The sequence below is a fragment of the Amborella trichopoda genome, chromosome 1 (assembly GCF_054954075.1).
Source record: "Amborella trichopoda isolate Santa Cruz 75 chromosome 1, AtrichopodaSantaCruz75HAP2 v2.0, whole genome shotgun sequence".
Lineage (NCBI taxonomy): Eukaryota > Viridiplantae > Streptophyta > Magnoliopsida > Amborellales > Amborellaceae > Amborella > Amborella trichopoda.
Genome location: NC_142336.1, coordinates 28,132,878 through 28,157,178, shown reverse-complemented (window position 1 = coordinate 28,157,178; position 24,301 = coordinate 28,132,878). Strand labels below are relative to the sequence as shown.

General features: G+C 36.2%; 1 protein-coding gene across 1 annotated transcript; it reads right to left on the bottom strand.

Annotated features, from left to right (window-relative positions):
• Positions 1-1,738: 1,738 nt before the first annotated feature.
• Positions 1,739-12,924, bottom strand: LOC148783768 (uncharacterized). The gene is made up of 4 exons (XM_088854353.1): positions 12,850-12,924; positions 12,090-12,201; positions 3,360-4,104; positions 1,739-2,627 (listed from the first exon to the last, which is right to left on the bottom strand). Exons 2-4 carry the CDS (start codon positions 12,146-12,148, stop codon positions 2,118-2,120), a joined length of 1,314 nt encoding a protein of 437 aa, XP_088710479.1. The 5' UTR covers positions 12,149-12,201; positions 12,850-12,924; the 3' UTR covers positions 1,739-2,117.
• Between the last annotated feature and the right edge of the window lie 11,377 nt (positions 12,925-24,301).

Here is a 24,301-nt window from a genome sequence, read left to right as displayed (position 1 = left end):
AGACTGAGCCCAGATTCATTCTAGGCCATTGGTTACCACTGAAGTATATAATATTTTAAAATAACTGGATCGGGTCTGGGGCAGGTCCACGTAGACCCAGATCCTACCTAATTTTTTTATTTGGACCCATACCCAGACCAAGACCGGATCGGGTAGTCGGGTCTTTGGTTTAGTCCGGATAAGTTCCCAGCCCTAATTGTAATTAAGGATGGGGTTACGTACTCATCCCCCTGAAAGGAGTTTCGAAAGAAAAAAAAAAAGGTAGCAGATGATCACTTCCTCCGATAAAGTCCAGGTTTGTCCACGTCTCAAAACAGAAAAATAAAAAAGTCCTCGTTTGTCCACTCATGACCAAATCGAATTGTTAATCCTAATCTCTCATATGATCAGCTCCACCTACTGCTAATTTAAAAAAGAAACAAAAAGTTCAACTCTTGTTTATCTTAAAACTTCTAGTCCTACTACAGGAGAGAGACCATTCAAATATTTGGACAGATGGCTTGGGAACCACAAAATCATTTTCTTTAAAATTATATCCACACAGTTCTTCTAAAGCAGATCCTAAAAGTTTCTTTTTTAAAAAAAAATCTACATTAAGTCATTTCCACCAAGCAAAAGTGTTCATATTGTTTCGTAACGGGAAGCCGGTATTCACTTGAGAGTTCTAGGTTCCTCACAGTTCGAAATGTTGATATCTGGAAGTTCTAAGATACTTATTTGATAACCCATGTAGAAATATAGAGGTCAGGCTCAATAGTGGGTCAACCTAACATTTTACGGCTTCACAACGAGAGAGAGAGAGGGGACGTGGAGAGAGAAAGAATACAGAGATGACTTATAGAGAAAAAAATTTGACATTATTAGATAGAGGAGTTACAGGTAGAAAGGGCACCATTAGAGAAAAATGGCATTGCGAGGAGTTAGAAAAAGAAAATGCATAACTAGAGAGAATAACGAGTTAGAAAGAGAAGATGCACGATCATATAGAGAAAGTATATAAGGAAAGAAGGCACTGCCAGAGAGAGAAATGAGAAAAGGTACACTTAGAGAGAAACGACGCAGTTAGCTGGAGAAGAGTTAAGAGACGGAAAGGTCATGGCGGGAGAGGAGTTAGAGATGGAAAAGTCATGGTTAATAGAGAGGATTGAGAGACAGGAAGTGCAAGGATATAGAGAAGGGAATTAGAGAGAGTAATTGAGAGAGAAAGGACATGGGAAGCGAAAAGAAAGTGAAGAGGCAAACCGCCTAAAACCTACCAAGATAAGCAAACTTCCATAGGGGAGATTGTAAGTGTAGCTCTCATTTTTTGAGTCTAGAACTCCTTGAAATCAATTTCTTGCAGCACTTACTTTATCAAGTTTACCCATATTCTTTATCTTTTAGTTGGGTAAGTCGACAATCGTACCCGAGCGGTTAGCAGTTAGATCATCCCTGTTTTTCTAACAATGGTTGGGATGTATACTCATTGAGCCATGTACCACAGTTTTGGAAACAACACCGCCATAAAAAAAGAAAGTTTATTGCATACCCGGGCTAATGGACTCAAGAGTCGGCTCAAATTTTACATGGATATAGGTTTTCACGGACTGGTTGGATTTCAAAACTTTCAACCACCAGGCAACAAAGGCTTCAACGCACGCATTGCCAGTAATTGATGCACAAGGACCTGGTAACCATCGGTTATCTAACATCCTAACCTGCACAATGCATCTAACCTCACTTCACACCAAGAAGACCAAGCACAGAAACACTTTCCCTATTCTTGTGATTAATGAAATAAAAAAAATGAGTTTGATAAACTTACAGCAATTAGCTTGCATAATTCTATTAAACCTCTCTCTCTCTCTCTCTCTCTCTCTCTCTCTCTCTAGTAAAGAACCAAAATATTTCGGAGGACGGTGCCCCCAACTCTCTAGAAAATGGCAGAAGGGCTCCATTCCTTCATGGCCACCTGTCTCTATGCCTAGCTCACATTTTCAAAATCCTCATCCGTTCATCCCCACAACTCTAAAGAACACACGCACCCAAAAAAAAATCCTTTCTCGCTCTATCTGAATTTGCAAACAACCGGAATTGTTTCTTCACTATCACCTCTCTCTCTCTCTCTCTCTCTCTCTCTAGTACCTCAACTTCCCATGCATCTCCCTCACCAGCAGCTTTGCCTCCCACGAGAGCTTTCTGCTTGCTGCCACAATCAGATCGCACAACTCGTGCCTTGAGGCAGGCCTTAATGCCCTCACATCCTCAGCACTCCCCTCCTTCTCACACATCTCCCTGGCCGGTATCACATGCTTCCACCAAAAGTCAGCCAAAGCACCCTTTAACAAGGCCCAATACTCTCTGTCCCTCCAAACCCTAAACAAGCTGCTTCCATTTGGGGTCCAAACATAAAAATCCATCCATTCTCTATCTACAATCTCCAACAGCCCTTGAGCTTGAGGAACATAGTACATGGGCACCCGAAACCATGGGCCTGCATGCTCAAGCTCGCCACTGAAGAAAGGACACTTGATTTCAAGAACGCCCCCACCAGGTAGTTGGGCCACCTGGCCCACGAGCCCATCAGGAGAGGCAGCAAGCCAGTGCTCAGAGGGGTCATGGGCCCGCTCAAAGCCTACAAAGGAGACCTGGATTCAAGGTTCAAAGATCAGTTAAACCACAATAATATAAACAGTTGTCAAGGTCCTAAGGATATGACAGGGATAAAGACATAAAGACGGAAATTCAAAAGTAATGGTTAACATACATTATTTCAAAAGTAACAGATAAAACGGCATAATAGGTGTTATCTTTTAATTTGGCGTCCATTATACTGGCAATCAGCCTGTAAGAAAACAACCATGCATCTAAGGGAGCATTTTTGGTCACTCAGTATTCTAATAGTCCGCCCAATGCTGTTGTGGTCAAAGCAATCGTTATGTTCAGTATTGCCACCAATGTTCCAGATGCGCAGGATTAAAAGCAGTGGGTAGGAAACTAGAAGGCTGAGGGGCCAAATGTGCCTGTAATTAAATGCTAAGCACAACTATGCAATGCATTTTATGCATGCCGCATCAACTGTCCATTCTATAAAAGAGACAATTGACATGAACGATTCCTCATCTCAAGGTCCTCTGGCAGAAAACCATCACCTCAACCATCTGTTCCCATGACAAACAAACCATATGATGCATTTTACTGTAGTGAAAGATCACTAAATACAAACCCTTTCTTTTATGAGTAAAATGGCCATCATTTTTTCATCAAAGGCATTTTATACAGCTCAACCATTTAACCACACAACATTGCGGGCAGAGACTGCTATAATTGCTACAAGTTACAACACTGGTATTTTTCAGAGTTTTCGAGGATTACAATACCTGGTTACCAGTGATAAGGTGATAACGTTCGAGGGCAACATGTTCTTGAATGTTAGACCAGCAAGTGGCAAGATTTCCTGAGAAGGGGGGTATGAACCCTAGCTTCTCGAGCCACAGCTGGACACGGCGTCGATGCCAAAAGCCAACAGCAAATGCAAAGGTGGAGGCAGTGAGCTTGGAGAAGCGGAGGTGGTGCCAATCTTTGAAGGGGTGTTGAAGGCCACGAGATTGGAGGACAGCTTGCACAGCTGGAGAAAGAAGTTTCGGGGAGTGGCGAAAGTGGCGGGATTGGGCTTGGGTCCTGACAGGGAAGAGAGTAGTGCGAGCCCATGGACTTCTGGTGGATGGGCCAAGAGGGTCTTGGGTTTGATATAGTTGGGTTATGCGAGTGGATTGGAAGCCAGAGAGCGTGGAGTTTGGATGTGGATTTGACACCGTGTTAGGGTAGTGCGAATTCAGGACAGTGTTAGGGTAGTGGTGGTAGCAATCATGGTGGCAGGGGTGATGGTAATTTTGGTAGTGGTAATTCAAATGGTAATCTTTGTGTTTGTAATTGTGGTGGTGATGATAATCATGGTTATGATAATTGTGATGGTTATGGTAGTCTTGGTGTTGGCAATCAGGGTGATAGTAATCTTGGTGGTGGTAATGGTAATGGTTATTCCAGTCTTGGTTGTTGCAATTCTGCTGCTTATGATAATCTCCGTGGTGGTGATTCTCCTGGTGAATGTGGAGGCACCGAATGCTGAAAGGAGGGAAAGAGAGAAAGGGTGTGTGAGTTTTTGGTGGAGGAGTGGGGTGCGGGAATGATAGTCGAATGCTACTGGTTTTGAAGGATTTTCAAAATTTGGAGTAATACCACCAGTTATGGAGGTAAAGTGATCTCTCTCTCTCTCTCTCTCTCTCTCTCTCTCTCTCTCTCTCTCTATGGAGGTAAAGTGAACTCTCTCTCTCTCTCTCTTTGGATCAAAATTTGGAATCATCCCACCAGAACCCCCCCGAAAAGCGATGATACAAAGAAGATAGCAAGTAGCAATGATACAAAGAAGATAGCAAGTAATGAAAAAGAATAGCAGTAAGCAAATGACAGGGTGAAAGAGAGAGAAACTATTAGAAAAATTCAAACATGAGAATAATAAAACATGCTCGTCAATTCTAACATGAAATGAACATAAAATGTAAGCATACAGAAAACCATATTGTATATAATGATACACAGAGAGAAACTAAGTTGAACAATATTATGCATATCGCCATGCAAGTAAAATCATTTGCTTAATGAGAAAGACTGCAAGACATGAATTGCTTGCACGGCAGAGAAGAATTAGCATCAAAACAGAGTCTATGGGTCATACCACCAACTGCATAATCACATAGTAACAAAATGAAATTAGACAATAGGATACACTGGCTACAAGTGACTCATACTTTTCGTTCATAACCAAGGACAGAGAAGCCATAACCCTCAAACCAGTATCCCAATTTCTTTCGAGTTTTTACAATTCATCTGAGACAATTGAACTCATTTTTATTGTGTACACTCAAGTTCAATACTATATAACATGTGGGTTTTGTGGCAGTATGTGTTACCCTATTTACGTCAGCTCCAAGCTAAAAATCCTGTAGGTGGCATTAGTTGGCATGAAAGAATGTTATCCAAAATTGGAATACTCACCAAGTTCCTTACAAAATTGAAAACCTCAGATAAGTCGATTCACTTTTTGGTTGTCACTAATTCAGTGATTTACATTTGAATTTTTAAACCCAACTCTACACTGAAGCACCAAATGCATCAAACATCCAATCTCAAACTAAGTGGATTGGGCTCCCTCTCTCTCTCCCTCCCTCTCCACCAAGGTGTAGTTTCTCCAATAATTGTATCCAAAAATCTGATAGGATCTCCAATAGTGCTTTGAAACTCTACTACTATGGAGTCTGTCTCGCTCATGAAACGTAATCTCTGCCAAGGCATGATTTCTCCAACAATTGAAACCGAAACTGCGATAGAGCTTCAATGTATTTTTTTTTGTTGGGTCACCTTGTTGCATTGAAACTCTTACTGCAATGGAGTACGTCTCACTCATCAAATGTAATGTTGGGTGAATATGGAAAATTTACAAGTCTTAAGACCTGAAGTTTTGCAGAAAGTAATTACAGGAAGAAACTTTCTTCAAAAAGAAAATCACATACAGAAATTAAAAATAAAAATATTTTGTGCAATTTCGTGATTGACAATATTCCTCTTAAATCTCAGAACTAGCTCCATGCATATGAGTGGCTTTTATGCCTTTAACATCTAATAACTCCTGAATGTGAAATCATATCTCATTTGTTAGAATGCGTAGACTATAACCATTAGCTCAAACTAACTTGGGGAAAAAGACGTATAGCCCCCTCTCTAAAATTATTATCCCAAAAAACCCCTTGGTACCATAAAAAGCCCATCGAACCCCCCGAGATAAACAAAAAAGGACGTTTAACCCCTTCAACTTTTTCATTGTCCAAATTACATAATCTAATAACCCCATCATAAAAATCATGTATGTAATGCCTCCTTTAACTTACTAGTGAAGTTCACAAGATAAGAGAGAGAGAGAGAGATATGTTTTCAGCAAAGGTTGCTAGTGAGAGGAATGAAGAGGTCCACAGTGGGAAAGAAATAGAAAGAGAACGAGAGCTTTTTCCATGAATTTGGCACTATCTTGTAAGGAACTGCAGAGAGTTGTGAACATTCAACTTGAAACCCTCTTTATGGCAATCATTGTTCTGTTAGCTGCAACGTTTCTTTTCTTTTTCTTTATGTAATCTAGAATGTTACCTAAGGCAGTTTCTGATATACTATTGATTCCAGAAAAAAGATAGAAAGTTTTTGTTTTTTTTTCCCTATCGTGATCCTTCCAAAGTCCTTAAGGATACATTCAGTCAGACAGATCTGCGATACAACCAAATGGTGCCATAAGAAAATTATCCATTTTTCTTCTCCATCTCGTGCTTTAAGATTATTGGATATCATCATCATCATAGCCTTTTCCCAATTCATTGGGGTCGGCTCTTTAAGATTATTGGATATAACACTGCTTATTAATGTTATCTTAATGCTATTGTTGTTTGGGGTTCACTTCTTGTTAGTTAACATAGCATTACGAGTATGTAGGGCCAATATCAACGAAAAATGGCTCACTGATCACATTCGAGGGTGAACTAAATGCACTTGTGAAACAAAGATTCTTGGTCCAATCAAATTTTTTACGAATAAAAATCACTAGCACAGCAGAGGGCATGTTCCTCACGAAACATAAATATGTTATTAGTTTTCTTCAAAAGTTTCATAAGCCCAATATTCTGGAGAGAACTTTCATATGCTCAGGAACTTTGCTACTCCCAAATTTTCACACGTCCAAACCTCACCTTCTCTAGAAAATATGCTACCCAGTACTTGAACAAGCTTAAATGACCATATATAGCCAAGAACAGTGTTTGGAAAACTCAGCCAAGTAGGAGGGTACAATACTACCACAGTGCTCAGGTGAGTCAGACTAGCAACTCACCCAAGTACTGCGAAACTTGCTCGAGTTTTAGGTGGAGTCAGAGACTCATAATACTTGCCCAAGTTTGACAATGGTTTGAAATATAAAGGGGGAAGGAAATCCGCCCCACTTTTCTCGTCATTTTTGTACAAAAACACACCTGTATGATCTATCCACTTGACAGATTGGCTTTGAGCAAAAAAATATCAAATTTGATGGATATGATATATCAAATGAATTGACCAGAGTTTTGCCTAATTTCAGAAAATTACATTTTCAGCACGACTGTGGCTCAATCTTTGATAAAAGTTGTACTATAAGCCTTTTTTTGGGTTCCTCATGGAATCAGAGGCCTGTTTCTAACAAAAAATCTGAAATTTGTGATATTTTAATTTCTGATTTATTATTCACCCAAAATTGTGAGAGCTCGGATCAACGAGATCTGAAATTGAGTCCATATCTAGTTTGGAGGTTTTGATTTGGGGTGTTTGAGGATGCTTTGACAAATATTGGAGGCATCGATTCCGACCTAGCCTAAAGATTGGAGGATCTGCCTCAAAATTTTGGGTATATTTTAATTTTTTTCCTATTTAAATTCATATTGTTGATTTATTTTTGACTGATTCAATTCAAATTCATATCATTTTCCACGATTTCTATTCCTTTTATATTTGTTACAAATGGTTTCAATTTTTCTAGTTTTACAGAGTTTTCTTAAATTTTCGAGAGTTTTTAGGATTCTTGGGCAATTTGGGAGAAACTCAAGCGAGTCAACTCAGACTCGGTAGCTTACATAGGCCAGGGGACGAGTTCAATCCATAGCCATTTTTTTGAACCTTGGCTAAGAGTATGCTTTGCATGTTGTTACCTCAAGGGAACTAGTGATATGGCCTTCTCTACACTTGCATTGTACAACATGCCCACATTGATACCAATTGAGCTCATTACTTGTTGAATGAAGGAAGAGAGGGAGCAAAAAGGGAAGCAGGAAGGGGCGTAGGAGAACAACCATTTTGAGGAGCTTCGAGGTTGAGAGCCCACGGGAATAGTTCATCAAAAACTTGCCCAAGTTTGACGTTGGTTTGAAATATAAAGGGCAAAGGAAATCCGCTCCGCTTTTCTCGTCATTTTGGTACACACCTGTATGATCTACCCACTAAACATGAAATTTAATGGATTTGAGATGTCAAATAAATTGAACAAGGTTTTGCCTAATTTCAGAAAAATTACATTTTTTTCGCGACTGTCGCTCAATCTTTGATAAAAATTGTTCTCGTTTTTGGGTTCCTCATCCAATCAGAGACTTGTTTCTCACAAAAAATCTGAAATTTGTGATATTTTAATTTCTGATTTATTATTCACCTGAAATTGTGAGAGCTCGGATCAATGATATCTGAACTTGAGTCCATATCTAGTTTGCAGCTTTTGATTTGGGGTGTTTGAGGACGCTTTGACAAATATTGGAGCATCAATTCCAACTGAGCCCAAGGACCGGAGGATCTACCTCGATGTTTTGGGTATATTTCAATTTTTTCCAATTTAAATTCATATAGTTGATTTATTTTTGACTGATTCAACTCAAAGTTCATAATCATTTTCAATGATGTATATATTTTTTTATATTTGTTACAAATTTTTTTCAATTTTTCTAGGTTTTTCAGATTTTCATAAATGTTCGGGAATTTTCACGTTTCTTGGGTAATTTGGGGGAAACGCAAGCAAGTCAACCCAAACTCGGTAGCTTGGATTGGCCAAGGACCGAGTTCGGTCCTGAGCCATTTTTGTGAACCTTGGCCAAGAGTATGCTTTGCATGTTGTTACCTCAAGGGAACTATTGATATGGCCGTCTCTACACTTGCATCGTCCAACATGCCTACATTGATACCAATTGAGCTCATTCCTTTGTTGAATGAAGGAAGAGAAGTAAAAGCGGTAGCAGGAAGGGGGTAAGAGAAAACCATTTTGAGGAGGTTCACGGTTGAGAGCAACAAGGGAATGGTTCTACAATGTGTGTGTGTGCGTGCGTGTTTTTATAATTCTATACACACATGCATAAACCACGTAGAAATATATGACATATGTGTACATGTAGGTAAATGGAGAACATAATTTTTTTAAAAAAAACTGATTACTTTCCAGAAAATATTCGAATAGTGAGGAATAATTTCTATTGCGAAGCCTCTCGTAATTACTTATTTGTAATCATCCCTTTATCATACTTTGGAAAGTTGTTTAAGGATAAATCACCCCATCCTTGAAATTTACATAAAAAAATTTCTACACACATATTTTTATCAGTGTTTTAAAAATGAGGGATGCCGTCTAAATGAGGTCAAGGGTCCAGTGCAGTGTTGTAGCTCGATGGGGTCTCTATGCGCGAGTATCACCTCCGATGCGTGAATACATTTTAAAGTAATAATTTTATAAGAATATAATAGCGTCTTCTGATAGCCTGATAAAGAGTAACAGAGTTTGTTGTCCCTAATCTCCAATAGTATATAATACAATTCAATGTAAGATATATAGAATAAAAAGACAACAACGGTCAAGACCCCCAAGTCACTTAACTCTCAACTCTTACTGGGACAAGTCATATTCTTCATGTGCATATGCAACTCCCACATCCAAAGCCAAGGACATAGAGGCATCCATAACCACAAGCATATGTTGCGCAGTCAAACTCTCTCCTCCCGTAACTTTACAATCTTTACAAGATGGTTGATCTACCTTCTTAACTAGGAAGTAGTCTATCTGGCTTCATATAGTCCAATTTTATAAGTTATTAAATGTTCATGTCGCTTTTTAAAGTATGTGTTTACTATTGCTAGGTCGTAGGAATAGCAAAATCTAGAATAACCTTACCCATCTCATTTTCTTTCCCAAAACCATATCCCCCTTATACCCCTTCATATTTTCTACTATCCCTTCCTACATAACCATTTAAATCCACTCCTAAAAAAGTCCTCTCTATTTGATATGTCTTATCCATCCATATCCTCCTAGAATTGTCTCTTAATTATGTCCTCTAGTCCCACTTGTGGACTATAAGCACTAATTACATTAACTATTTCCTCCCATAACACAAGTTTAATTAATAGAAGCCCATCACCTAATCTTGACAGTAACTATTTTATTCATTAAATCCTTATCTACTATTATACCTATGCCATTTCTATAGTTGTTTTTTCCTGTACACCAAATTTTATACCCCATCAATATCCTTAGCTTCTTCTCTTTTTCACTTAGTTTCCTGTAGGCAAGCTAGGTTTACTCTCCTTCATCTCATTGTATCCACTAACCTCATATTTTACATATTCACACCTTGGTATTCCATGTGGCTAGACGAATCCGATTCTTTTGGACTAACTTTTTAACCCCCACTCATCCATAATATCGCAGGAACCCTTGCCTATTTTACATTGCAATAGGGCGGTACTGCTGTGAGCCATTTTTGGGGAACGTCCTAGCTAACCCGTGCTTATTTCTCATTGGACACGAGTGTTGGTACAACACGTCGCTTACAAGGTGCCTCAGCATGAACAAATAACATAGCTTCAAGATTCATAGAAAGTTACAACAAAGTTTTATACTGGCTACTTACCTAACACAACTCTCCTCCTTTACCCAGGCTTGGGACAGACATTGATCGGCAAGAACAGCCAAGGTGGAGTTTGAACGTCTAGTTTTTAATTACCTTAAAACCATTTAACTACTGGTACTAAGGTGCTTTTGGGGGGAATATAAAGCCCCATAGCCTTTTCCCTCTTTTCGGGGGAAAATGACACTTTTGGCCATGCTTGTTAACATATTTTCCACCCACAAGCAGTGGGTGCATATGGAGGCGCATCACTCAAGATATGATGCGACACATATGCTGGCACATCACAATCTTCTGGATATGCGGCCTAGAGTGATGTGCCCCGTAACGCATTATGTGGCTGCATGATGTGCTATGTCGCCACATTTAACAAAATAATTTTTATTACTTTTTATTTTTCTTTGACTACCTATTAATTATCTAAGGTCAACAAAGGCAGGGAGGGATGAGGGTGACAACCCCCTTCTTTTCATCTTTATCAGAAGTGCGTCCCACCCCAGAAAAGAGGAATGCAATAATTGTTTTTTTATTGTTTTCATTAAGTATTATTGCTTCAAATAAAAAAAATTGCTCTCAGTTAGAGAGAAATATTCCGAGAGAAAGGAGCAGGTTCCTAAGAGGAGGGGATTAGACTACCTACAATGTTCAGTTCTCTAAACATGGAAAAGCATTTCCCAAATGTAAATGGGCAACTGAAGTGGGTTTCCCTAAATTCATCAAAAAAGAGTAGGAGTTCCCTAAAACTAAGGGAGTTAAGGCTAGCTCACCTTATGATATCCTATCACAGGTTATTTGCCTCTATGCTAAGCCTAGTATAATTTCTTTTAGAGTTCTAAGGAGCAATGTATCGCCATACAATTTGTCATCAAGGTGGAGTATGGAACAATGGATAACTACCGAGTTCAAATGGTCACACTATCTTCTTCAAAAAATTGGATTTCTTGTCCATATTTCCTTTATGTTATGACAAAAAATCTGCAATATCCAATCCTGCTAAACCAGTGTTCCATGCAAGAACAAGATACATAGACATAGATTATCATTGCATTGATAGAAAAGGGCTATATTATGACAGACCCTCACAATGTTTGCATGTCTTCTTGGTAGCAGATGTTTCCACGAAGTTACTAGCCAGAGGCAGGCATCAAATTATGTTATCCAAGATGTCGATCTAGGATCAACTTTCTTGGGACTAAAAGATTTGTGTCCTCAGTTTATGTCATGATGTGTTATATTGGTATTTTGTCATTATTATACAAGTACCAGCGTCATTTCTTTATTGATTATGGGGAACTTTTCACAATCATCTCTTCCTCTTATAAACATACAAGTTTTTCTGTGCAACAAAACCAACATCTTCTTCAGAACATTAATATTGAATTGCATAACCAATGAAAACAGTTAGCAACAAAAAAAATGAATAGAAAACAATGCATGACCCAAATTACCCTAAACGTATTGCATTATCATACCCACTTTTACACTAAGCATGCAAATTTGATTACACCAAAGTAACCTAGTTTTTAATAGTCCCAGAGTTGTCACTGTTTCCACCAAATAAAAATGCAGTTGTAGAAGCACGGAGAAGCAATAAAAATACAGTACCTAAAACGTTGAGGGTGCCATGTCCGCAAAGAGAGGTAAATTGTATGGCTGGGTTTCATATGGAATGCGCCCAATAATTTCTTGTTGAGCTAAAGGCATAGTCCTTTCAATCCTATTATCATAAAAAAATAATAAAAAAAAAAGACGAAGAAGCCAACTACATGAGGTGATAGTAAAATAAAGCCCTAGAATCTAAACCATGTAGAACTTGAATCAAAATCGCTGAGATTTATCTAAATACACAGAGCTTAAGGAAAGAGACCATAATAACAACAAAAATGACGATAACTAAGAATATGCTTGAAGCCATGACTGTCCATGGTTAAACTTCAATTAAAAAAAACAGGAATTTTGTTTTAAATTGAACAATCAAAATCAGATAACACATAATATCAAACAGTTATAGCATATGGAATGGATGTGTGGTTTGACTATTATCAAAGCTGCCATAACATTCGGATTTCTTTTATAAATGCAAAATATAATTTTGCCAAGTTGGAAGTCGTCAAATAAACGAGAGAGAGAACCAAAAAAATAAAAAATAAAATTCAATCGAGAATGACAAACATGAAAAGATCCTGAAATTCATAGAAATGAAGTTTTTAAAGGCTTAGAAATCAACCGTCACAAATTCTTGATAAGGTCAACTTTTCTTTTTCTTTTTACAATTTAAGAAAATGATGAATCCTATCTGATTATAGATCCTAAAACTAGAAGTAGAAGAAACAACTAAAAATAAAAGATGCATCCATTTCAATACCTTTGACATTTCAGGAATCCATACACAAAGAACAGCAACATTTGGGTCCCGCCGTATCAGAAACTAAGGGCCTGCCTGGATGACAATTAATTATATGTTCAATACATTACTTTGTCCATTATATCTTGTATAGAAACATTTTGGTAGTTGTTGAGCATCTATCTATTCACATTTACTGATTTAGAGAGAGAAAATAATTAAGAGAGTAGTATTTTTTCACAAAGGTAATAAAGAAACTGCCAATGTTTTGAAACAAAATAAATAATAACCAGAGAGAAATAAACGCCATATTTACTATTTCTCTTTCTCAAGCCCCAGTACGGAAGCCTTGTGTGAACCAGCCAGACCACCAAAAGGATAAATTTCAACCCCAATCTCTATCCTGCAATGAAAATGGTAATTCTCAGGCCAAGATACAAGAACAGTGAATCACTACATCTAAAAGCAAGTCAAATCTAAAAGCAAGTCAAATGGAGATCAAATTTTTGAAAAATTAAAGAGAGAATTTATTGTAGCCGAGAGCATTGAAAAACCACTAATTCAACTGAAAAGGCTCCAAAACCAGATGCATTGGGAGGGTTCCAAGGAGACTGTGCACCAATTGCTTTGCTGCAAGCCATGGAGGTGGATTTGGGTTAGGGAATAACCTGAGAGATGAAAGGCATACCTCGGCCCTGGCTCCAAGGAAGGCAGCTACGGCACACCAGAGGTGCATAGTTTAATTTTTAGGGTTTTGGAGTGGCCATTAATGGTGGAGCCGATTGCAATTTGTGGTGATCTGGAGATAGTTCAAGTACATAGGGTATGGAGGAGGTGGAGACTGGCGAGGGGGTTTTAGAGAGAGTGAGGGCTTTGAAGAGGTGGATCCCCAAGCCTTTTTGCCTTTTTGCCTTTTTTTCCTAGTGGAATTATCTTGTAAACCCCTCCTAAATACACAACTTCCGTGAGCAACCTCACTGGTACGCAGTTCATTGCTGTTAAACATTCGACTGGTGTTCCAAAACATGGATTATTGGGCGGGTTGTTCACTAGTGTCGGATTGCTAGATCAACGATTTGGATTGGATTTGAATAAATCCGAATTGGTGATCTAAAAAAAATTTAAAATATATTAATAAATTAAATTTAAAATAGAAGTTAATAGACAAGGATAAAGAGAGAACTCAAAAATGTTAAACAAGATTAATATATATATATATATATATATATAAAGGAGGGTTTTAAGAAAAGCTGGAGTGGAACCCATACCATCTCAGAACCAGTTCATTCCTAACCGATTCTCATCTAAATTAGCGATCCAGATTAGAAATCACCGGATCTTAGAAACTGCAATTGACTAAGCCCCTGTTATTCATGACCGATTCTCATCTAAATTAGCGACCCAGATTATATATCACCGGATCTTAAAAACTGCAATTGACCAAGCCCCTGTTATTGCTCCCCTCCTATCTTCAATATTTTTTTCCAAAATTATCCTTTTCAAATACCTTAAATACATACAATTACCAAGCCTTGAAGCCCTTGAACTTTTTAGTTCCCACACGCTCACTCGCTCTGTAAGCATCCTCACCCCCCCCACCCCCCCCCTCATATCTTTTAAAAGCAATAGTTCTCTCTTTTTAAACCCTTTAAAGATACCCAAAAATACATTGACATATTTTTAGAACATTGAGAGAACGTAAATACAATATCATCATCATCATCTCAATGTTATCCCAACTAAACTTAAATACAATATAACATATGTCAAACAATCCAACAAATAAGATTGCAACGAACTCCACAAAAGATTCACACAACTCTTCACAATTGCCACAAGCATCCTTAACACCACAAACCACAAAAATGCAGTAAACAAAACCCAAAAAAGCATAATTTATTCACTCCTTTAAGCCTAAATCAATGAAAACTATAAATATTACCATAAATCAAAGCCATTTCCTAGTCACCAATCTTTAAAAACTATAGAGAGAATGACAAAGGGAGCCGTAACAAGAGAGCTTGAGAGAGTTGAAATAACATATTTTATACCAATGAAACCATTTAGAAATTTATCATTGGTTAAAAGTTTCCAGAAAGTAATAAAACATACTCAAGAAAACCCTAAAGAAGTGGCCAATATGATATGCAAAGAGATAATACCTTAGTTTGACCTTGAGCAAGTCAAGATCTTCTAAGGTTTTGCAAGCATCAAAAAACAACAGGCAAACTGCATAGTTGCACCCCCCCCCCCCCCCAACCAAAAAAAAAGAAAAGCTTTATTTTCAATCAGATTACATTTCAAGTAAACTATGAGAAACCATGGAAACATAGAGATAATCTATATTGTTCCAATTTTATCTCTATGTTAGTTGAGCATAGAGATAATCTAAGAAACAATAGAAAATATTTTTGGACATTATCTCTGTCTTTATGGTTTCTCTTCGTTTGGATCCCTGGAAAAAGATTGTCTAGAAAAATCTAATCCTTGGGAAAAATATCACCTGTAATATAAATTTCTGCTGTCTGGAGTTTGTACAGCATATGGAGGCAACCTGTAGGATACATTTCTACTATTTGGATCACTTGGAAGAAACATTTCTCTAACAAATTCCTACCATTAGTTTTACCTATAATTATCCTCGAACTTATTTACTAGGGTGGAATTCCCATACTTTATCATATCAGTTTTAATGTCACTTCTTGGGAAAAATATCACCCCCTAGGCACTGGGCGGTCCGCTTTTTAAAAATATGATTAGCAGTGATCAATCATAGGTACTTCCTTAAATAATCAATAATATGATCAAAACATCATCTAGAAAAGATCTCTAAAGATTCCTAAGCAATTTGATCAAAACATCATCTAGAAAAGATCTCTTAAGATTCCTAAGCAATTTGATCAAAATTTGATCAATAATGTAGAGCACAATGTCTATGTTGCTCAAACTAGAAATCAGCTTATTATATGATAAACTTCATGATCTAAACAACGAATAATTGATTCAATTCTTTGATCAAGCTGATTTTATATCACAAGTGAATGAATTCATCAAACATTCGTTTGAAATATACAGTTGAATTTCATTACCAAGGGTTTCACTCTGCTACAAAAACAGCAGCATATGTGATCTTTGTTTAATCAATATCTTCATCAAATCTTATTCCTAATTGTTCAAAAACTTCATGAATAAATTCGCAAGGGATTAAAAAATCATCTCAGGTCAGATCATGATCAAAATCAGATGGACAAACAACCTTAAAATGAATTTTTTCTGCTGATATTTGGTGCTAGATGCTGATACAAAATCAACAACATTATGATCAACTTTTAATCTCACAAATTTCAGCACCAAATAAATTCTTGAGGTCCATGGACAAGTTACAGATTCATCCAACTTGTCATAAATCAAGCAAAAGGGAAATTAGTAGTGGCTTCAAGTGTTTAGAGCACACATCACCATTGTGAAGACCCAAAGCATGATCTCTCTCTAGAACAAAGCAGAAACATTTCCACCGAGACCAGAGGTAATAACCAGAACATCAATCCCACTATCCATCAAAACCCAAGTAGCCATAAAATTAGGGCATACAAGAATCATACTAAATATACACAAAAAAGAAAATGCTTTTTCCATGCCAGAACCAAAAACTAAAATCAATAAAAAAATCGGAGAAACAAATTAGCTGCCTTTTCCATCCCAGGAAAAAAGAAATTCTTACCTTATTGGCTCTTTGCTACGCTTTAGTTGTCCGCTTCCAAAAATCTATCTAGGGTGTTGAAATGCAAATACTGAAAATCGTAAATTTTGCTTTGAGAGAGAGATAGAGAGCAAGTATTTTTTGGGTGAGATGAAGAGAGATAGGAGCAGAGGAAGAAGGAAGAGTGCTTGTGCTCAATGACGGAGAGTAATTTTTGGGTTAGGGTCTAAGGGCAACCAATTAGAGAGAGAGAGAGAGAGAGAGAGAGAGAGAGTTTTTTTCTGCTTCCCTTCCTTCTTGCAAGTCTTGTTCAACCCCCCTTAAAAAGTCAAGAACTCTCCCTCCTCGGATTCAGAAAATCCTTTTCCTTCCGTACGTGATTATGTCATTGGTTGGGTCATCCCTTCCCTCGTCTCGTGAGAACCTTCCCCACCACAGCAATACAGAAGGGAATGACCATTTGTACCTGCTTTGTTTCTTAACCAGCCCTCGACGATTGAAATGAGTACTATAATCCCCTAGCCCTAGCCGATTCGTACCCCCTTTTGCCGCTTTCAGTGATAAATCAATTAAAGAAAAGGGCTGCTGATGGATGACTGCTGGGCGAAGAGTGCTCCTCTATAGATGACTAATCTATTAGGGTGTGTTTGATAACTTTCTCTCTAGTTTTCCTGGAAAAATCAATGCTGCTGACTTTCCTGAAATCTAGGAGGCAAGTGAAAATCGGTAGCTTGAAAATTGGGAAACCTGTTTGATAAATTGTGGTGCTAGTAGTATTTTTACCTATTTGGCATTAGTAAAGCTGGAAACTAGATCTCAATATTCATTATGTATTTCACTATTTTGACGTGTGAAATGCATATTTTGAGTAATATTGTCTTTATATAATCCATCTAATGCATTTCATATAAAATGCACGGTTCATATTGAAATTTGTTCTCATCTCCATATAACTTAAGAGTGGAAGACACAAAAAAATATTAGGAAAAGTTATTTTTCTTGTTGAAATTGAAATGCATCAATTTTCAACCTCATCAAACTACACATTCTTCGACACATCATATCCTAATTCACATGAATATTACAGTAGCTTCATAAACTAAACTTTGTTTGTCAGCTTCACTGTAATTTGTAAGTTTTGGGGTTCACAAATCATAAAAGTATAAGCTCCCTCTTACACTTAGCATTAAAGAATTGAAAATATTTCTAATTTACACATATCCATTAAAAACCAACGCAATTAATGGTTTGTAATCATAAACCAGGTGTCCAGCACAGAGCTGAAGTTTTCTTTCCCATAACACACTACATAAACAAGTCACCAGGTTGGAATATGAATCAGAAATCTGAAAATTAGAAAGGAAGAAAATTGTAGACTAAATTTCAAGTGATCAAAAATCAAGACTTAACAGAGCAACTTCAATAGATTCTATTTTTTGAATTCAAAATAAATAAATACATAAATAACACTGTGGAAACATCTCTGCAACAATCAACAAAATCAGAAGCAAAGCGACGGACATACAAATACAAAACAAACCCTAGACTGAAGAAACAGAAAAGAGACCAATTCTTACAATAATATGAAACCCCGTTAAATCAACGGAAATAAAATGTTTGATGATTGAAAGGAACCAAACCTTTTCTGAACCGCATACCTAAACTGAACCCTCGATCAACATGACACGAAACCCTACATCACCATTAGCAATAAGAAATAACTGGTTTCTTCTCTCATCATGAAACGAAACCCTAGTGTTGGAAAGCATTTGAGAGCTAGAAACCAAGGTTTGATGGAGGTTTGGAAGCTAAAGAAATGGGGCCATAGTTCTACTTTGAGACTCACAGGAGAGAAGGAGAGAGATTTCGTACCTAGAGGAGTGAGCTTATAGAGAGAGAGAGAGGGAGGGCAAGGAATTGGCTTACACAGTGGAAAGGGACGAGAAAGGATCCACTAGAAGGAGAAAACGATAGGGAGAGAACTTGGTGGTCTGCAAAAAAAAAAATTCAATTTCCTCCTCTTCTTCCTCTACTCTCTCACAACTGGAACTTTTTCAGATCATAGGAAAACCCTAAGGTTGCATTTGATAACTTTCACTGCAGTCTCCTTGGGAATCACCCAAGCTGCTGACTTAGCATGAAAATTGGAACTGTTGGATAAACTGTGGTGCTGGTAATTTCACATGTTTGGCAATGGGAAAGCTGTTTGATAAACTGTTCGATAAACCGTTCATTTTGTATTTAATTGATTTGATGTGCAAAATGAATATCTTGAATGAAATGTTTTTGCAACAACCCACCTAATGCATTTCTTATAATATGTACAGTCAAGATTGAAATTTGTTCTTATATCTGCATAACTTAAGAGTGGAAGACACCCAACAACAATTGAAATTCCAATCACACCAAAAAATTTGAAATTTTATTTTAATCCCTCTAATAAATTCCTAGACAAGTTTTCGAGATCAAATATCTTGGTCACTCAGCTAACACAAAGAAAAGCACAAATAAAAGGTACCATCAACACTAAACAAACAAAATTCAAAGAGAGCATAATGAGAAGACACAAGTAATGATAGAAGGAAAGCAGGGCATACAATACCCCAACCATCTATTTGTAACAACAAATCCAATTTTATTTTTAAAGAAAACAATGTCAAAGAGAACCATTGGATTGGTAGATTTCAATTACACCTTCCAAATCTCATGCACAATTTTCTTTTCAATAATGGAAATTTTCATTACAGAACCACTGAAATTTTCACTGTTACTAATAGGGTATAGCTCGCTGAAGCTATCAAAGAAATTTAAACTCATTTCTTTGATGATGTTTTATTGATTGAATGGAGTGTCTAATTTATGAACTCGTAATAACTATAATTAGGTTTCATTCTCATTCTGTTCAATAAGTTCCAACAAAATTGAATTTGAAACCAAACACAAATAGCAAGGATGGTCACCCAATAAAACAATATAAAAAAAAAAAAAAACCCAATCTAAATAATAATTATTTCCTGAATTTTCAGCTCAATTTAATAACAAGCCAGTAATTATCATCTATTCAATGACCCAAAAGGAAATTCAAAGCTCCCAACATCAAACAAAAGCGTTGGCTTTTATTGTGAGACCATGAGAAATAGAATAGACTGAAAAAGAAACCCAAAGCTGCAAAAATCAAGTAGAAAATATGGGTTTCATATGGTGAGACAGTGAAAGAATCCCATCTGGTAAAATATCCAGAAGAGCAAGGGAGCCATTGGGGGTATTCCGATTAGTCTGAGATCAAATTTTAGCAACTTTTTGAGGGTGGACAAACCATTCTCAGTATGAATCATTGAATGAGCAGGAAGCAGAGGAAATAGATTGTGAGTACAGAAATGGGTTTTGGAGCCCTTTCTCTCTCTTGCTGTCCACCACAGTTATTCTTCAATCTTTTACTGAGAAAATCACCTCTTTCTCTCTCTCAGATATCTCTCACTCTCTATAAGACATCTCTCTCTCATACATGTATCTATTTCTTTCTTGGAGGCGTGAAGAAGTAAAAAAAAAAAAAAAACTCACGGATTGGTGGATTCAATCTCTTCGAGCTCTATGATAATGGCGATGAAGCAAATGCTGCTGCGGGCGTCTTTCTCTTCTTCAACCTAGGGTTTTCACAGGCTTCACGGGTTTTCTCTTCTTCGAGAGGGGCTGCTGTGGTTTTAGGTAGAAATGAAGCACGGGTTTTTTATGCCCCAACTTTCACTGAAAGCTGCCGCCAGCCCTTCCCTAGTGCTGCAAGTTTGATTAAATGAATAGTGCTTATGGCATCCTTCATTTTGTGATCGAACCGGTCATTTATTTAAAAACAAAAAAAAACCTTCTATAGAGCTTAATAATGGCCAAAATCCCAATAAGATCATTTTATCCCATAACATCTCAATACCTTACAAATCACAGCAGGTTTTAGAAAACAAAAAATGGATAAAAACAACAAAATAAATGACAAATAGAATAAGAAGAAGCTGAAACCAAATATACCAGATGAATCTCAAAAATAAAATAAAGGGAAAAGAAAACCCAACTGACCTTGTACCTTACCAGTATTTTACAGGCGTTGTGGTATTTTCTCGTTAAGAACCAAAGCGAAGCTAAGTGAACAGAGATGAAAGAAAGGAAGAAGGCTCGTTAATAAGCAGTCTTTCTGCTTTGTCCAGAAGGGAGGCGGGTTGCTCCCTGGAGGGAGAAAGTAGTCGAGCAAAGGTAAACGGACAGAAATGTAAGTGAGAGAGAGAAAGGCTCCAACGTGGGGCAATGGGAGAGAGAGAGGGCAGGGCCGGGCCTAGCCCACTGGAGTTTGCAACGGGTCGGACCAGGAGAACTATTATTAGACCGGGACCCGGACCCCATTATGAGGCCGGGACAGCGACCCGGACCTATTATGAGGCCACGACTGGGACCCGGACCCTAACCTGATCAGCCCCCTACTCGAAAATTAAAATATATATATTTAAAGAGAAAATAATATATAATGAGACTATTTATTTTTTATAAAAGGCCGTTGCATTAATATCGACAAGTGGATGTGAAGTTGGGTGGCTGCAATTATTCCAATATCAAGCTCAAACTTCAAAATAAATTTTATCAAGACACATCCAAGTAATCAAATTTCAAATCAAATTGTTGTAAGGAATTGTATTCACTTTATATTAAAAGATATATGGTCTCATTGATACAATCCCATATTTAAATGGGCATCGTTTATACGGAGCCTAGGCTTTAAACAAACAAATTAGAGCCTACCTTAAAGTAGTGTCGAGAAATGTGGTTTCAATATTGGAAATATTTGTAATAGCTTTAGAATATATTTTCATTTTTATTTACAAAGTTTAAAGCTTCAAAACTTGTATAGATCCACAGATCTATAAAAACTTAAAAATCTTGAAAATTGACAGTTCAAAAATGCTTTACAAAATACATTATTTTCAAAACTTGAAATCCATTTTTGTCTCATGTTCATGCATCTTGATGTCAAGATGATCAATTTGAGGATATTTAAGAATCAACATAACCTCTTTTAGTGAAACTTTTTAGGTAGGCTCTAATTTGATTGTTTAGAGCTTCAGCTCTATATAAACTTTTATCTACTTTTCATATATTTTAAAGATGTTTATCTATTTTTCATAAATTAATACCCGAAAATATGTGGTTCAAGACTTGGACCCAGAGTCAACCCACCGGGTATTGAACTCATACCCTGATTTGGGTCGAGTCTTGGGTCCCGGTTCGGATGTATTATGCGCGTCCCACGTCGGGTCCGGGTTTATTGCCGCCAGAATGAACATCGTGCTAGAAGATTTCATGCTCCCTCGGGAGAGTGAAATATATGGAAACTTTTGTGCTTCCCAGAAACATTATATTACCATGTTACCCCACCTCAAAACCTCTCTTCTTACACTGCGCAACACAAACACGCATATGACCATGCTCTTCCAAATGGGATTTGAATTGAATCTCTAAGAAAAATTACATAAATTTAGTGCGTTGTTCATTGAGAATGTATTGTTTTGGGATAGCAATATATTTTGAGAAGTTTTGGAGCTTTTCACCTATAGTCATTTTGGGATATATTTTTTTTTCTTTTGGAATATAGTGTTTCTTGGATCTTTGATTTGGGAGTTTTAGGAATGATGTGTGCTATCCTTTTGTGGGAGTATTCGTTCCTTTACTCGCATAGGAGTAAAAGTTATTCAAGGAATTTTTTATGTGAAATTTTGGATCTAATTAAGAATTGCCAAATAATTGTTTAAAAAAATAAAAAATTGATTTTTTCAATACTTAGATCTGGTTGTCCAAAAATTAGACAATTTACCTTAAAATTTAGGATTTTACTTTTTTAGGATCATAGAGAGTGCATTTAAATTTTTCTTTTTGGAAGTTAGTATACATTTTCAAACTTTAGATCCTTAAAAAACCCCAAGATTGGGTTTTGTCCAGGGAAGCAGGAGCATGTTTAAAAAGGCTTCAAAGCCTTTTGATTTGTTGCTCAATAAAATGAAGTCCATTTTGAAAAAAAGAAAGAAACAGAATGGTGAGGCAGATTGTCCACCCCCAATCTTGATTTGGATCAGCTGGATCAGCAATCTTGATTGTTCTCAAATCATCTAAATCGGTGATCCAAAAAAATAAAAAATAAAAAACAAAATAGAGGTTTATAGGGTGGGGATTTAGGGGGAAACCACATAAAACATTAGATAAACTTAAAAAAAAAAAGAGAAAAAAATGAAGAGGGGCTTTTAGGGGGGAACCTATTCGGGACAATACCATTATGGAACTAGTTTTGTCCCAACCAATTCTGCATCCAAATCGACGATTTGGATCAGCAATTGTCGGGTTTATAAAATACTAATGGAGGAATCAAATGAGATTTGACTTTAGCAATATATTTGAAACATTTAGGACCTATTTGGCTCAATATAGATTAAAATTTGGATAATGGCCCAACTCCAAGATTTCATATTTCTACGAAATTTTAAAATTGGGATTTAGATCAAGTTTGATTCCTTGGAAATAGGGATCTTGGGGAGATTCCTCTATTGGAATTGATATCTCATGGAATTAACATCTCCTATAATAAAGGTGTCTGCTGTTTGGATAGCATCTTGTCTCCCTGAAATTATATAATATAATATAATAACATTATATAATGGGTGTAGTTTGTATAAGGTTGCAACTCTAAACTATCAAGTTAAGGCACACATCTAGATTTTGTCATAAATATAATTTTGGTGTAAAAAAATCTTAGAATGCCCTGATAACACATATTCATCTCTAATTATAAAATTTTAAACCCAAAAAATGGTTCAAATCGAGTAGATCTATAAATACAGGAAAATATTGAAAATAGACAGTCCAAATAATTTGTTGCAAGATACATTATTTTGCGGACTCAAAATCTTATTTTCCTTTTTATATTCATACATCACGATATCGAGATGATTAATAAGAGGGTTTTTCAACATCAAAGAATTTTTTAGGTACACCTTAATTCTACATTGTTAGTAATAAGATTGAAACCTTATATAAATTTTTTCCTTATATAATAATATAATAGCATACAATATTGTTAGTAATATAATATAATATTATATATTTTTAATATTTTTGTTATATTAATGTTATATATATTAAATATATATTAATTATCTTATATATATATATATGTATATTATCTACATAATTACTTATATAATATATATTAATTATATTATAGAGTAATATTATATGCATTAAAAGATAATTAATATTATAGTAATATAATATTGTAATTTACACTATTATATTATATATTATATATTATAATATACATTACTTATTGTATATGATATATTAAATATATATTAATGTTTTAGATATATATTATAACATTATATATCTATTACAAATTACTTGTATATAGTAATATAATTTTACATAAGTATTACATATGATTAATGTTAATTAGATATTAATATATAATATCATATAGTATTAACATATTGTATAATATTAGATATATTGTTATATATTATATATAATAATTAATATTTGAATAATAATATATTATAACATAGGCTTGAGACCCAGCCTAACCAGGAAGTACCTTGAAATCAACCTTATTTTCCAATGACTTTATCTTGTTTTATTAATTCCCTTTTCAATTTTAATGACTACCATTAAAAAATGTCGGCTTAGTGGTTTCAGCGAAAAAGATAAATCTATGCCAAACGAAAATAAGATTTCTAAGACACAATA